Source organism: Balaenoptera borealis (assembly GCF_965194805.1).
Source record: "Balaenoptera borealis genome assembly, chromosome: 2".
Lineage (NCBI taxonomy): Eukaryota > Metazoa > Chordata > Mammalia > Artiodactyla > Balaenopteridae > Balaenoptera > Balaenoptera borealis.
This window is the reverse complement of record NC_138867.1, coordinates 180,838,014-180,853,330: the sequence shown is the minus strand read 5'-3', so window position 1 is coordinate 180,853,330 and position 15,317 is coordinate 180,838,014. Positions and strand designations below refer to the sequence as shown.

The 15,317-nt window shown below is 51.1% G+C and overlaps 2 protein-coding genes across 8 annotated transcripts in view; one reads left to right on the top strand and one right to left on the bottom strand.

Moving 5' to 3' along the window:
* The window catches only part of RANBP3 (RAN binding protein 3), a 54,497-nt gene extending 46,519 nt beyond the window's left edge, over window positions 1-7,978 (bottom strand). For all 7 annotated transcript variants that reach the window (XM_082380624.1, XM_082380625.1, XM_082380626.1 and 4 more), the window contains exon 1: window positions 7,818-7,978. In XM_082380624.1, the coding sequence (XP_082236750.1) occupies window positions 7,818-7,839 (22 nt within the window). In that variant the 5' untranslated portion in view covers window positions 7,840-7,978. The remainder of the gene's footprint in view (window positions 1-7,817) is intronic.
* A 150-nt stretch (window positions 7,979-8,128) lies between these two features.
* Window positions 8,129-15,317, top strand: part of ACSBG2 (acyl-CoA synthetase bubblegum family member 2) — a 175,881-nt gene continuing 168,692 nt past the window's right edge. The window contains exons 1-2 of the mRNA XM_082380623.1: window positions 8,129-8,267; window positions 8,547-10,952. The gene's annotated coding sequence lies outside the window, so the exon portion shown is untranslated. The remainder of the gene's footprint in view (window positions 8,268-8,546; window positions 10,953-15,317) is intronic.

Here is a 15,317-nt window from a genome sequence, read left to right as displayed (position 1 = left end):
ACTCTCAGAACCCCGGCGGCCACATCAATGCTGCAAAACATCCTTTCTCCTCTGAGCAAACGGTAGCCTGTTTTCTCACTCTTGCCACCTGAGAAGCCAAACTCTCCAGAACTGTTTTGCCCACTCCCGCTCTGCTGTTACAGATGCAACACGGGCGTTAATTCTGGGCCGATGAATTCTCGAAATTCTGTGTGGCAAGCCTGGGGGAGTTTAATTTAGCAAAGGCATTTAAAATGTACTGCAAAAGCAAAGCTTACCTCCTAGACACATGCATGGAGAAACCACTGTCGTCTCTGTCAGGTTTCAGGAGAACAAGTGCCCAGTGAGTCAAAATGATCCACTGGAAAGGATGAGCTGGGCTCCTAGACTCAGTGGCTGGAGGTGGGCACACTGGGACAGGCCGACTCCTCTTACAGACACGGCCTTGGGCTTCAGCCCCCGTGAAAGGGAATGGCCCAGATGCAGAGCATCTCGGAAGGTCCTCCCCTGGAACTTGGAACAGTGCTGAAGGTCACGGAAAACACTGTCCCCCCTTAACAGGGACATGAAGTCCATGATGCCTACGGCTGCCAAAAGGCCATAAAAAAAAAAAAAGGTTGGGAGGGTGAGCCCTAAGCTCTAGTTGGCAAACAGTTTACTCTTGGACAGTTTTATTTTGCCCCCCCACGCTCCACCCCCCGGACACTGGGCAATGTCTGAAAACATTTTTGGTCATCACGATGGGGAGGAGTCACTAGTGGCATCTAGTGGACGGAGATCAGGGAGGCTGAGCTGCCTCCTACTGTGCACAGGGTGGCCCCCCAACCACAGAGAATGAGCCAACCCCAAGTATCACCTGTGCTGAGGTTGAGAAAAAGACTGAGTCAGATCCCTAGCTCACATTATACGCCAAAGTAAATTCTCAGTGGGTCAGACGGCACAAACCAGGGTGACGCCCCAGCATCTGTGAATTACCTCCTCTCTCCCTCCCGGCTCCATCTGTGTATTTAAATGTGTGCAGCACCCTAGGACTTCAGTAGATCAGATGACTATGTCGCACAGTCTCTTGGCGGGGGGAGGGTCAACAGAATCCCCTAACACAGGGGAACTCAAACAGAGGCGATTTTGCCCCCGAGGGGACATCTGACAACGTCTAGAGACATTTGGGTAGAGGTCAGGGACACTGCCAAACATCCCACAATACACAGGACAGATCCCACTGGAATGTCTCAATGAAACTCGGCTATAACCCAAAAGGAGCTTTCTCTCTACCTAGGCATCCAATCAGAAGACTAACAGCCAGTAGTAACTGACACGGATCTGCACCCACCAGTGGGCCAATCCCCTGCCATATGTTCCTTTCACACAACAATCCTCAGACTTGATTAGCATCGTTCCCATTCTACAGGTGCAGGAACTGAGGTCAAACAATTTGCCCAAGCTCCTGGGCAAGTAAGTGGCAGAGGCAAGACACATACGGAAGGGCACTTCCGACTGTGCCACAAGCTATCAACCGGAGCCTGTCAGTCAGTTCCGGTCTAAAATTCCTTCGAGGCTTGAGACAGGGGAGAAACCCACATGGATCTCCCTACAGGCCCCACTCAGGCCAAGCACCTGTCTAAGAGGTGCTACGACAGGGCTGAAACCCAAATGCCAGCCAAGGTCAGGCAGGCATTGGAAAAGGGGGAAGCGGGCCAGGTCCCAAGCAAGTCAGTGGAGACCGCGGTGTCCAGGAAGGCACAGTCTATCTCAAGGTGGCAGCTGTTCCTCAGTCCTGGCAAATCATTACTGTGCAGGAACGCAGGCTGAGGCTGGTTGCTGTTTTTCAAGAGAAATCAGAAACCTGGATTATTCTTTCCCCCGAAATCTCGGAATTCTTAAGTACTGGCTCCTAATTAAAAGCAAACAAAGACAAACCTAAATGAGTCAAATTATATATGTCTGCTTGCCCCCAAAGCAAGGTTACAACTTCTGCCTGTAGTTTTTGACTCTGGCTCCATGTTGTAAAACATCTGTGGGGTCCTAGACACTGCGCACCTCCTGCAACAATCTCCAACGGTGCAGCCAAAGCATCAGTTTTAGTTCTCCTCCACAACCTCCTTAAACAAGCGTGAAGCGCGGTCAGGGTTAAGATTCATAGCAAGTGCTACGCGATAGCACCAAGTGCCAAGACAACCAAGGATGAAGTGGAGTATAGGGACTTTGCTCCGAGACCCTGTGCTTCACAGTTTTCTACCAAGCAGTGCACAGCCACACCGAACACAGCTCCGTGGGACCACAGGAAGGTTACTGCACGAAGGTGGCAAAAACAAACCCCCTTCTAACAAAACAGAGAACCCCTGCTGCTTGCTGCCAGCACTACCACCAGATCCTGAATAGACAACGAAGCAAACCCATCTGCCTCTTGATGGTTTCAAAGCACCATGGAGAGCTACCAAGGCTCGGCCAGGTCAATACCAGCTGCCTTTCCCAGGTAGTTTCCATTCCATGAGAAAGGCCCTTTTCAAGTCCCCCAAATGCATCCCATTGCTCCCCAAATGGCCCCCATTTCCCACTCTACCCCAGCCTATTCTCCGGGCCTGAACTCACTTACTAGGCAGGAATTCGACTGGTACCTAAGATGCCCCCTTGGCCGGCCCCAAACACCGTCCCCGCTCCCAAGGCCATTCTAAGCTCCCTGGCTCTGACCGGACCAACTTCCTGTCGCCTCCTCTCTCTCCGGCTCCTTCAGCGTACAAGCACACAGCAGATCCCGGCCGGCCCTAACACCCGATGATGCCCGCAGGTAACGGGGCTGCTGGGGTGGGTCCATTTTCCAGCTAACTGGGAGGCAGGCTGGAGACGTGGTGGGGAAGCTTTAAACTTGCAGAACTGCAAGCTTTTCTGTCTATACACAGGATCCCTGTCAAAACTTAAATTTTCTTCCAAGTACATAAAGACTTTAGCATGGCACCCTCAGCTACCACCAGGCTCCATTCACCCCGGGTGTGAGAGGCATGCGAGAGTTGACCTCAGGACAAACCCCAGGGTTAATGTTTATCATAACTTCATGAAAACTTCGAAAAATTGCTTCTCACTTCTCCTAAGAATTAAGTTTAGGGCAGGGGAAGGGGGTGGTGAGAACCAAGTGAACTGAGGATTCCAACTGTTTTGAGTTCTCGCTCATCAATAAAAACTCAGCTGCATCTCATCCTCTCTGGGGTTAGGTTTTAAATCAAAAAGTAAGGTGAGAAGTGATGAAAGCCAAACCACCCTTGAAAATCTCTGGACTGATACTTGGTCAGGCCAGATCAGGGGTTCTCAATGGGGGGCAACTGCGGGGGGGCTCCCCCCACCAGGGGACACTGGGCAATGCCTGGGCACTTCTGGCTGACATGACTGGGGGAGGGGGGAGGGTGCTATTGGCATCTAGCGGGTCGAGACCAGGGAAGCTGATCAACATCCTACAATGCCCAGCCCAGCCCCACAACAGGGAATTATCTGGCCCCAAATGCCTAGAGTGCCGAGGCTGAGAGCCCCTGCCTAGATGGTCACGCAATCAAAGTCAAGACAGAACCTAAGAGGACGGACAGCCCAGTTCTGGCTGCCTCTCACCCTGGGTTCACCCCAGGGGGAGGATTCAGTGGGGGTGGATTCACCTGCACTGTTCAGACTCACTTCTTCTTTTTTTTTTTTTTTAAATTTATTTATTTATTTATTTTTGGCTGTGTTGGGTCGTTTCTGTGCGAGGGCTTTCTCTAGTTGCGGCGAGCGGGGGCCACTCTTCATCGCGGTGCGCGGGCCTCTCACTATCGCGGCCTCTCCTGTTGCGGAGCACAGGCTCCAGACGCGCAGGCTCAGTAGTTGTGGCTCACGGGCCTAGTTGCTCCGCGGCATGTGGGATCTTCCCAGACCAGGGCTCGAACCCGTGTCCCCTGCATTGGCAGGCAGATTCTCAACCACTGCGCCACCAGGGAAGCCCCAGACTCACTTCTTGCCCTCTCTTGCTTCGCTTTGAGCACTTCAGCTAAATGTGTCGGTAACATAAGTCCGCCACAGTAAAAATAGCTACTATTTACTGTTTATTAACGGGCTGAGATAGGCGCTAAAGAATTTATATGCGTTAATTCAGCCAAGGGTCACAGCAACCATGGGATAGATATGATCATCGTTATCCTCATTTTGTTGGTGAGAAAACTAAGGCTCAAAGGAGTTAAGAATTTGGCCAAAGTCACTCAGAGAGTACAAGGCAGAGTCAAAACACAAACCCGGTTCTCATGCAAAGCCTGTGCCCCACCATCGCTTTATATGGAGGGTCTCAACTGAGGGTGATTCTCCCCACCTCCTGCCCTGGGACACTACACAATGTCTGAAGACATTTTTGGCTGTCACGACCCCTGGGGTAGGGGTGCAGGGGAGGGTGTGTGCTACTGGGATCTTACCTGTAGTCAGGGACGCTGCTATGATGCTCAACATCCTACAGAGCAGAGGACGGCCCCTCAACACAGAATCATCTGCTCCAAAATGTCGACGGGGCCAAAGTCGAGAACCCTGCTTTATACGGTCTCTTGGGTTTCCACCCTGTGTGTCCGCAGGCTGGCAAGGCGTCATATGCACATGGTATCTTTTAAGGCTGGGATCTAGAATCCAAGATCTCCTATAGCTCAAATACGCTTTGCTCACCCTCTTCTCAGTCTCTTTACCTTCACCAGGGGCCAAACGCTACCTTCAAATCCCGATGCCAGTCTACAAGGCAGAATAACTCCAGAGACAGGATGATTAACGACTTTGGGATGTATCAGTAGCGAAATGCCAAGCAGAAGAGAATATCCCAGGACACAAGTGTACAACACCCACACACTCCTGGGAGAGAAACATTCCAGTTGGACCTTAACAGTCACGGACTACAGGACTACCAACAAAGGGCCGTGGGAGTTGCTGTCACAACGGAGATCACCATGGCAAGGAGGGCCAACAAGATGCTGTACTGGGTACACAACTGGAACTGTTTCTTTCTACACAAGCACAGCACTCCTAACCTGTACTACTCAAGCCAGTGCTTCTCAGCCCTAGCTGCACATCGGGATCACCCGTGCTGTTTTCTGTCTCTACAGATGCCCAGGTGTGAGGATGGATATGCTTAGGATCCCAGTCTGGAAAGGCAGAAGCCGAGAGGGCGTTTGAGATTAAACAGCAAGTGGGAAAGCACACGTATGGGGCAGTCCCTAAAGCTTCAAAATGCGTAGGCAAGGAAGTCCTAGTTCACATAGTGGGTAAGAAATTAAAGATCCTAGCAGGCTGCACAAGCCCAAACCCGAAATGGAGTGGAGAAACACATGACAACCAATTGAAGGGTGGCAGAGATATGAGAGGCATAAAAGACCACTAAGATTTGATTTTTTTGGAGACAGCTAGGCCAGAACTAGTGTCAGAGGCAAAGTACTAGGTGAGTGTGGCATCTACTAGGCAAAAACTTTAAGTACTACAAAACAGTCCGTTTTCTCTATCTTACCCTTACCTGTTCAACCGTGCAATTTACAATCGACAGCTCATGTGTCAGCGCATATGCTAGAAATGGTGTCCCTGCAAAACAGGAATCCATAATTTTCCCTTTGTGCTCAAAGGTATACGTCACCACGAAGGTCCTGACTGATGAATTCACTCATTCATTCAACAAACATTTCTTGGATACCTACTCTGCGTCAGGCACTATCCTAATTGGGGTGGGGGATCCATCAGCAGCAGACAGAAATCCTCACCCTCACGGAGCTTACGTTCTAGAAGCAAACAAGTAGACCTGGCACACCGGTTGGTGATAAGTGCCATGGGGCAACATGAAGCAGGGCAGAGGGGATAGGGAACGCGGATACGATTTGAAATAGGTGGCCAGAGAAGTTCTCAACGATAAGGTAACATGTGAGTAAAAACCTAAAGGAGGGGCAGGAGCAAGCCGTGGGGACATGTGCAGGAAGGCTGACTCAGGCAGAGGAACCAGCAGGTCCAAAGGCATATAGGAGAGAGGATGTGGACCACGCAAGGGACGCGGAGACAGCCAGAGTGGATAAAGCAGGGCCCGTCGGGGAGAGAGTGGCGGGAGAGGAGGACAGGGAGGTCTCGGGGGCCATCTGCCTTTGGGGTTGGGAAACTGTCAGCTGGCTGAAGGTGGAAGGGAGGCCCAGGCAGTGGTGGTGGTGAGAAGTGGTCACCCCCTGGAAAGATTTTTAAGGTAGAATTGACAAGATGTGCTGTGGCACGGGAGAGAAAGAGGAGTCAAGGGCGACGTCAAGGTGTTTGGCCTGAGCCATTCAAAGAATGGACTTGCCATTTACTACAAGGGGAGAAGGACGGTGGGGTGGGCGGGTTTGGGGGAGAAAGATAGGGGTTTTGTGTGATGTGGCTATTGGACATCCAAATGGAGATGTTGAACGTGACGTCGCATATGAGTCTCGAATTCAAGAAAATGAATGAGCCCAGTACACAAATATACAAAGTGTGTCATACTGACTCCCATTTATCCAGTCCCCGTTCTGCCTGTAAATGGATCTTGTGAATGGAATGCCTCAACCCTCCACTGGCTCCTTTGTCTTATCAAAGACATGTGGCATACATGGCAGCGGGGGGTGTTCTGAAGTCAGACCACCTTGATCCACATCCCTATTCCTTACTAGCTGTGTGACCTGCCTTGGACAAGTAATTTAACCACTCTAACTCAGCTTCCTCACGGAGAACAGGAGCCGACGGTACCTTCCTCCGGGAGCTTTTGTGAGGAGTGAGGGTCACTCCAGATCACACGCGCCCAAGACTTTAAACAGTACCTGGTAGCACTCCAAATGCTCCACCAGGGTGAGCACTTATTATTGTCATTCGTGCATTCGTGCAGCTCAGTACAAACCTCAGGCCAGCAGGGAGCAAGGTATGGGGGGAAATCAGGGCCAGGCAGGTAGATTGCTTGCCTGTAGTTGTGCACCTAGACACGGAGGGAGCTAAAAATAGGCCTCCGAAAGTCTTGAAGCTACTAGCGATCTCAACGCCACGGCTGATTTCATCAGACAGCGGCTGATGGGGTGCTTTCCCTGGGCCATTCGGAACTATAACCTTGTCAAAATCGCTCAGCCGGGATGTCAGCGCTCCGCAGAGGAGGGGATCGCACAGTCTCTGTCACTCTCTGGAAGTGCAAGCAAAAAAAAAGGGCCGAAAAGCCGCCAGGGCTTTCAGTGGCTCACATCCTGCGGCTGGACCTAAATGAGCGGAGACGAGGCGCGACTCTCGGGTCGCCAGGAAGGATCCGGGGGAACTGGCGGGAACTGGGGGGCTGAATTGGGGGTGGGGGTGCAAACAAACCGGACGTTCTCCATCCTCGGCGTGGGGCAGGCCCGCGGAGGACGAGAAGCCCACAGGACCAGGGGGTGGGCCGGCTCAGCAGCCAGGCCGGGGAAGGGGGAAAGCCGGGGTCCCCGAGAACGAGGGGGCGGGGAGGGAGCGTGGCGCGCTGGGCCCGCGACCAGGCCCGGAGATCCATTTACATCCGAAGCCGAGGCGCTGAGGCCGCGCCTCCCGCCCCCTTCGGCCCCCGGCCTGGCCTGCGAGGCGGAAGGGCCTCAGGGCCGCGGCCCCCGCCGTCTCCAGAGCCGTCTGGCCGGACGGTGGCAGGGCCGGGGCTATCGGGAGTGATGGGCCGGGCCGGTGAGCCCGGCCTAAGGGGACGCAATGGGGGACGGCTGCGGGGCCCGCTGGGCCGCTCTCCCGGAGCAGACAGGCCCCCCGCACCCCGGGGTGCTCAGCCCTCGGGCCTGTGGCCCCCGGGCCTCCCGCCGCCCGTTCCCTGGCCGCTGGCTGGCCCCCGACGGCACCTCCCCTACCTTCGTTCGCCAGGTCCGCCATTTTACTTCCTTAAGCCCTCCCACAAGGCCCCGCGCCGGCCCGGGCTCGTCTGCCTTCTGCCAGAAACTCCCGCGCGTGCGCACTTGCCAAGTCGACTCCGAGCAAAGCGGGCAGTTAGCGGCTGCGCGCGGAGCCCGGCGCGGAGAAGCTCTCGGGATCTGGGTCCGAGCCGGGCCAAGCTCGGAGCACGCGCCTGCGCATTAACCGCCCCCCGCCTCCTTTTCCCGCCGACCGAGGGGGCGTGGGCAGGGCAGGGCGCACGCGTAGTGGGCCTCGCGCGCGCCGCGGACAATGTGGGAACCTGCGTTCCCTGCGGCTGCGCGCCCGGAGTGGGTCTTCACGCTGCTGCTTTCCGCTTGTTTTCCGGCCTCGCACCCTCGGTGGGAGCTTGAACCGTGGAGGGCGCCGCGACCGACGCCTTCTCCTAGGTAGATCCCTGGGTCGGGGAGGGGTGGGGGTGCTTTCCACGTGCCGCAGTCCCGAGGCCCGGAGGGAGGCCTGTAGGTGGCCGTGGGGCACCTTGTGTCACCCCAGGCCTCAAGTTTCCCCTTCTAAGGGACCAGTACTTTAGGCAAACTTTCTGAGGCCACGTGGAGAGGTGGGGGATGGTTGGGGGGAGTAGAGGTAAGAGGTTGAGGATCACTGGCCAAAGGGAAGGTTCATGGCGGGGCGGGGCACAGGTGTTGATCCGGGACTTGACCTCACAGAGCCATCAGAATGGGAGCTCCAGGACGACTGGCCCCTGAGGCCCCGTACTGAACAGCGCCTGACACCGAGCCTCACCGAGTGTCTTCATCGATCACATGGGCTGATGACCCCTCCCTCCCCCTCCCCCTCCCCTCCCCTCCCCTTCTCCCCTCCCCCCTCCCCCCCCAGGACTGAGGGGAGAATATTGGACGCCCTGGGCTCATTCGTGACTCACCTGCTACGCAACATCCCGCGGGCCCTGCCTCATCTCCTAAATAGAGCCCAGATCCGCCCGTTCTCCCCAGCAGGGCTCTCTATCCCTAACCCAGGCCAGACCATTCTCATCTCTCTCCTGGAAAACCCGATAGCATCTTTCTCTCTCTGCTCTCTTTCCTTTCATTCTTATGAAATAAGCAGCACACAGAGGGATCTTTTAAAAATGTGAGTTAGATCAAGGGCACATCTTTCCTCAATGCTTCCGAAGGGCTTTCTACTGATCTTGGAATAAATCCTAAACCTCTTGTTCAGGCTTACAAAGCCCCCGTTTTTTGCTGCCATGCTTGCCCTTGCTCGTTGCAGTTCAGCCATATGGTCTTTCTGTGTCCTTGGAGCTCACCAAACCCCTTCCAGCCTCAGGATCTTTGCACTGGCTGATCCCTCTGCTTGGGACTTTGTGTCCCTTTTTTTCCTGTTTGAGTCCCAGCTTCACTCCTCCTGCTCCAGTATGATCTGGAGGAGGAGGTCCTATAGCCTGTGGGCCACATTTTTAATTATTGGGAGAAAACCAAAAGAAGAATAATTGCTCATGACATGTGAAAATTGTATGGAATTTAAATTTCTGTGTCCATAAATATAGATTTATTTGAAAACAGCCATACTTAGTCATTGACATAATGTCTATGGCTGCTTTTGAGCTGCAGAAACAGAGCTGAGCCCTTTTAACGGACTGTCGGGCCAACAAACTTAAAATATTTACTCTTTGAGGCTTTATAGAAGTGTGCCAACCTCTAATCTAGGACACGTGTATTTACATGGTTGTTCTATACATTTCTGTACAACCAATGGGGTGTGGTGAATGTTTAACAACAGCTGCTTCTCTTGGGGGGGGAATGTGTGTTTCTGTCTGTGTTTATATGTGTGCCTGTGTGTGTATAGTTTATTGTAAATTTTACTATTTTCCCATCACTTTAAGTCTTGAAGACAATAAAACAATAAATTGGACCCTGGCTTGTAGTGCTGATTTTCTTGGTATAAGTATACTTCAACTATGGCCGATTTCAAGCTACCAATGTGAGTGTCACTAACCAGAGTTGAGCAGAGGTGTGCGGTAGCACACTAGATTTTTTTTTTTTCTGGAGCCTACTTCTTTCTTGCTGCAGCCCCCAAAACAGCATCAGTATCACCTGGAAATCTGTTGAAAATACAGATTCCCAGGCCCCAACCCAGACCTGAATCAGAGTCTGCATTTTAGCAAGATACCCAATAGACACCTGATTTTGCTACCCTGGATTTCGCCTCCAGGCTGAAGGCACAGGCCACAGAGCTTGGTTAGAAATTCTTCAGGAATAGCTAGAATGTCACTGTTGGTCGCCCGCAGTGTGTAGACTTAGGTTTTCTCATTTCTAGCTTATTGGTATCACTCTATTCAGTACATTTCGTTATCTATAACTTCTCTTGAGTAAGTCTTATTAGTTTAAGTTTACATTAAATAGGTACTGTATATCACCATTTCAAGTAGAAAACCACTAAGCCACAAATAGGAGATAACTGTTTATCACGAATAGGAGATAAACATGAAAACAAAACAATGTTTTTAAATTCTGGGTAGATACTATTGCCTGCCAAGGTGCTGTGCCCCAAGCCTGCTTTTTTTTTTTTTTTTTTTTTTAATGTAAAGAGAGTTTAGCAAAGTATTGGAGGCATATTAAAGGCACATTACCACTCAACTGAAAACACGATGAGGAGTGAAAGAGAATTGAAAATGGGGCAACTCTAATCCACGAGATTCCTTGTCATTTAATGCCCTGTCTGCATGTCTCCAAAAGTCATTTCATACACCACATCCATCCCACACGTTGGGAAACTCCCAGCAACATGTCACCGCTTGCTAAATATAATCCAGTTGTGGTTTTTTAAGGGACATTGAGAGATGCTAAACCCATCAGCCTGACAAGCCGACTCAATTTCCCTTGGTTTCACAATTCTTATCCCAGTGCCGAGGCTGCCAATATTGTGCCCTTTAGTTGTTCCTTTGCTTTCTTTATCTGGTCTCCTCTAACACATTCATTTAGTCAACGTCTTTGTTTTTGTTTTTGGCTGCGCTGGGTCTTCATTGCTGTGTGCGGGCTTCTCATTGTGGTGGCTTCTCGTTGCAGCGCATGGGCTCAGTAGTTGCAGCACGTGGGCCCTAGACTGCGCAGGCTTCAGTAGTTGTGGTGCACGGGCTTAGTTGCTCGGCGGCATGTGGAATCTTCCCAGACCAGGGATTGAACCCGTGTCCCCTGCATTGGCAGGCGGATTCTTAACCACTGTGCCACCAGGGAAGTCCTCAACATTTACTTATTAAACAAATATTTGTTGATTACCTACTGTGGTGGTTTTAAAACGGCCCCAAATTCTTTGACCCTCTTCCCATCAAGAGGTGAGGTCTCAAATGCCATCTGATATCACTTATATGTGGAATCTAAAACATGACACAAATGAACTTATCTACGAAGCAGAAACAGACTCACAGACATAAGAGAACAGACTTCTGGTTGCCAAAGGGGAGGGGAGGCGGGGGAGGGATGGATTAGGAGTTTGGGATTAGCAGATGCAAACTATTAAGTATAGGATGGATAAACAACAAGGTCCTACTGGGAACTATATTTAGTATCCTGTGATAAACCACAATGGAAAAGAATATGAAAAAGAATGTATGTATATATATATATATATATATATATATGTATGTATATAACTGAATCACTTTGTTGTACAGCAGAAATTAACAACATTGTTAATCAACTATACTTCAATTAAAAAAAAAAGAGGTGAGGGCTCTGTTTCCCATGAATGGGAGTGGCTGGTTACTGGTCCATTTCCACGGACTGGTAGAGTCCGTGGAAATGACAGCATGTGACTTACGAGGCTGGGTCATGACAGGGACAGAGGATGCAACTTCTGCCTGCTTTGCTGGAACAGTTGCCCTAAAAGCCTTCAGCCGTCATGGAAGCTGTCCACCTGCCCTGAGGCTGCCATTCTATAAGGAAGCTGAAACAGACACTGAAAGGCAAAGCCCAGGGAGAGACCTGCCCAGCCTGGCCCTTCCTGTTTCTCACCCCCATGAAAGATAAATGATAGTTGCTGTTATGAGCCAAGCCATTAAGTTTAGGAATATTTGTTACACAGCAGTATATATCCACCACACCTACTGTGCCTGGCACACTGTTCTACATGACATTCTAGTAGAAGACCTGCAGGAGAAGCACTCTAGACAGAACAGTGAGTGCAAAGGTCCTGAGGCAGGAACCACCTTGCTGAGCTGGAGAACAGCGAGGAGCTCAGTGTGGCCGGGGCAGAGTGAGCGAGGGGCCATGCAGGGCCTCGTAGGCCACACGGTTCTCGGAGGAGTTTGAGGTTTTTCCCAAGACAAGGGTCGGAAGTGGGAAATGGAGGGATCCAGATGGTTTCCCTTGACCATCTGACCTCTCCGCTGCCTGCTTCCTCCTCGGCTCATCAGGAGACAAGTCTGAGGAACCCCCAACCCACCGAGCCCGGGCTGAGCTCTGAGAACTGGGAACTTCCTTCTCTACAGCCAAGTTGGAAAACAGCTTCTGTAGTTGGGCCCAGGAAAAAGGGCTTTCACAGCTGTAGTTCTGTTCTCATCTTCCCATCGTGGGCAGGGAGCCGGCCCTGTGAAGTATCTGCTCTGTGCCCAGCCCCACGCAGAGGGTGAGGACCCAGATATTAATCAGCTACAGTTCCTGGCCTCCTCTGCTCGGCAGCTCCCCCGCGCCACCTCCACGCCCCCCCCCTTCCCCCGCAGTCCACAGGGTCAAGTTCTTGACAGCAAGGTGTCCATTGCGGCTGATGCTGAGGCCAAGAGGGGTACCCCTGACTCGAGCTGGGTGCACTAGCTTCCCTCACTCCCATATTCTGCAGCAGCTAAATGTGGTATGGAGCTAGGAGGAAATGCTGATCGTACTTTATATTATTTGTAATTAAAAAGATTTAACCTTCAATTTAAAGTAAATTCAGACTTACCCTAACCCTAAAAAAAAAAAAAAGAAAAAAGAAATTCAAATTTACAAAGAAGGTGCAAAAATAGTACCAAGAAATTCCATACAGCCTTCACCCAGCTTCCCCGAATGTTAACATCTTACGTAAACAGCACGATGATCAAAACCAGGAAATTCACACTGACACAGTACGATTCACTAGCGTAAAAACCTATTCAGGTCTCATCTGCTGACTGCCAGTGTTTTGTTCCTGTTCCAGGATCCAGTCCAGGATTCCTTGTTGCATTTCGATGTCATTACTCCTCAGTTTCCTTTAGTCTGGATTAATTCCTGTCTTATTTTTCCTTCACCATGACACTGGTGAGGCGTACGGCCCAGCTATTTTGCAGAATGCCCTTTCATTTTGGGTTTGTTGGCTGTTTCCTCCTGATTAAATTCAGGTGATGAATTTTTGGTGCAAATAACATGGACTAACCTATCAGGGGGCACCTGATGTCGATTTGTACCATTTACAACTCAGATCACTGGTGTCGGCCAGTTTACCATTGATACTTTTCCCTTTGTAGTTACTGAATACCTTGTGGGGAGATAAATAAATAGGGAGTAGTTGAGGAAGAGGAGGAGAGGCAGATGGAGAAAAGAAGCAGCTAGCGCTTGCACTCCATTGCTTGCGGTCTTTCCATGCATGATTGCAATTTTAGTAAACAAAACAGCCTCCATTCTGGGCAAAATCCCGAGCTGGCTGGTTTCCCCGGGTGAAAAGGAAGAGGCTGTGTCACACAGTGACCACAGGGGGGCAGCAGAGGATTAGGAATGAAATCAAAACTGGGCTCTAGGATGAAAAGCAGTTCAGCTCCTTCTAAGTAAATAAACTTGCAGAAACTCAAAGGCTCTGCCCCAGCTGAGGCCTGGCATCTTCTGGGAAACAGGTCAGGTAGTTGCTGGCTGATGTGATTACGCTCCCAGCACTAGGCATGCGCCGCGTCTAAAACAGGGGCTCTTTATCCTGGGAGGGCTACAGGGGGGGCCTGAGACTCCCTTTTGAAACTGCCTGCAAAACTCATGGGTACTGAGGGTGTATCGGTTTGGAGACTGCTTGCAAACCCCCCAAAACACCTCTGTCAAATGTGAGCCAGTGGAAAACTTGCTGGAAAGTGATGAGCATCCCCCTAAGATCAGAGAGAAAAGAGAAGAAACGGGGCAGCTCCAGTGGGTCTTGGGAATCGGTGGGTCACCTCCCACCATCCCAAGAATGCTCAAACTTCAACTGCTTTCAGTCTTATATTCAGCTCACAATTCAGATTCTGAGGAGGAGGTGTCAGATGCATCCAGCATGGCAGGACACGTTATTAATCCCTGCCCCCTCCTGCTTTCCCCGACTCTATCCACTTTATGCTCCGGTCAGATATTCATTGAGCGAGAGCCTTTAGGTGGAGGGGTCCAGTGAACAGTTGTACAGAAGAGGGTTGACAGAGGGGAGTTTGACGTCCATTTTGAGGTCATGGGCCATCACTCCCGGGATGCAACCCCCAGTCCTCGCCAAGATCTAGGAAGCCCTCCCCGTCTCCCTCCCAGCTCACCCTGGGCCACCTCACACGTCAAGCCCGTCCCCTCGGGCAGGAGCAGCCTCTTTCAGTGTGTGCGAGCGCCCACTTACAGATGGTGTTTCAAACGGTGGGAAGAAGGGTCACTGCCCAGAAGGAAGCGGAGTGTTATGTCCAAAGAAGGTGGAACAGATAGATGCTCGGTAGCAAAACCCCACAGGCGTCCATCACAGAGGATTCTCAAAGGGATCCATGACCTCAGCATAGGTGAGAACTAGTCTCTAGGACTGTGGCTTTCAATACGTATGTGTGTTCGGTACACTTTACATGCAGCCCAATCCCGTATGTGTATGTACACACACATCGTATAACATATACTGAGATGTTACAAAGCCATAGTTATCTTTGCTAATTACACTGACACTCCTGATCTTTTCTATTTCTATCCTGGTCCATTACAAAGAAAAACGGGTCAAATCTGCCGACTTGATTTCACAGCCGCTTGGCCTGCTGCTCTAGCAGCCCTCTTGCCTCTGCTCCCCTGCCTTCATCTCCACTGCAACACTCTGACCCCCCGCCCGGCCTGTACCATCTTCACAAGTACCTAGTGACCCCCTTGCTTCCATTTTCTTCGTGTGTGATCCACACGCCAGAATGTCTTTCTAAAGCCCAGCTTCGATTATATCAAAAAATGGTGGTGGTGGCCTCCTGAATGAATTTGATTTTATCTGTGCAAGATTTGGGAAATACAGTATTGAGCAAGGCAGATCAGAGCTACTCACCCTCAGAGCTCATGGGAAAGAGATTTGCCAACAATCACAATAAAGTATAGTGCAGGAAATACGGGGTAGAAGGGATCCTAATCTAGCTGGGGATCTTCCAGGAAGGCTTCCTGGCGGAGGTGTCAGTTCAGATGAATGCTAAAGAGGACGGGGTGTGTGCGTGGGGTGGAGTTTAGGTGGGAAGAGCAATGAAGGTGAAAGAGCCTGAAATGAGACACTGGGGTGAGTTTCAGGAGCAAAAAGTC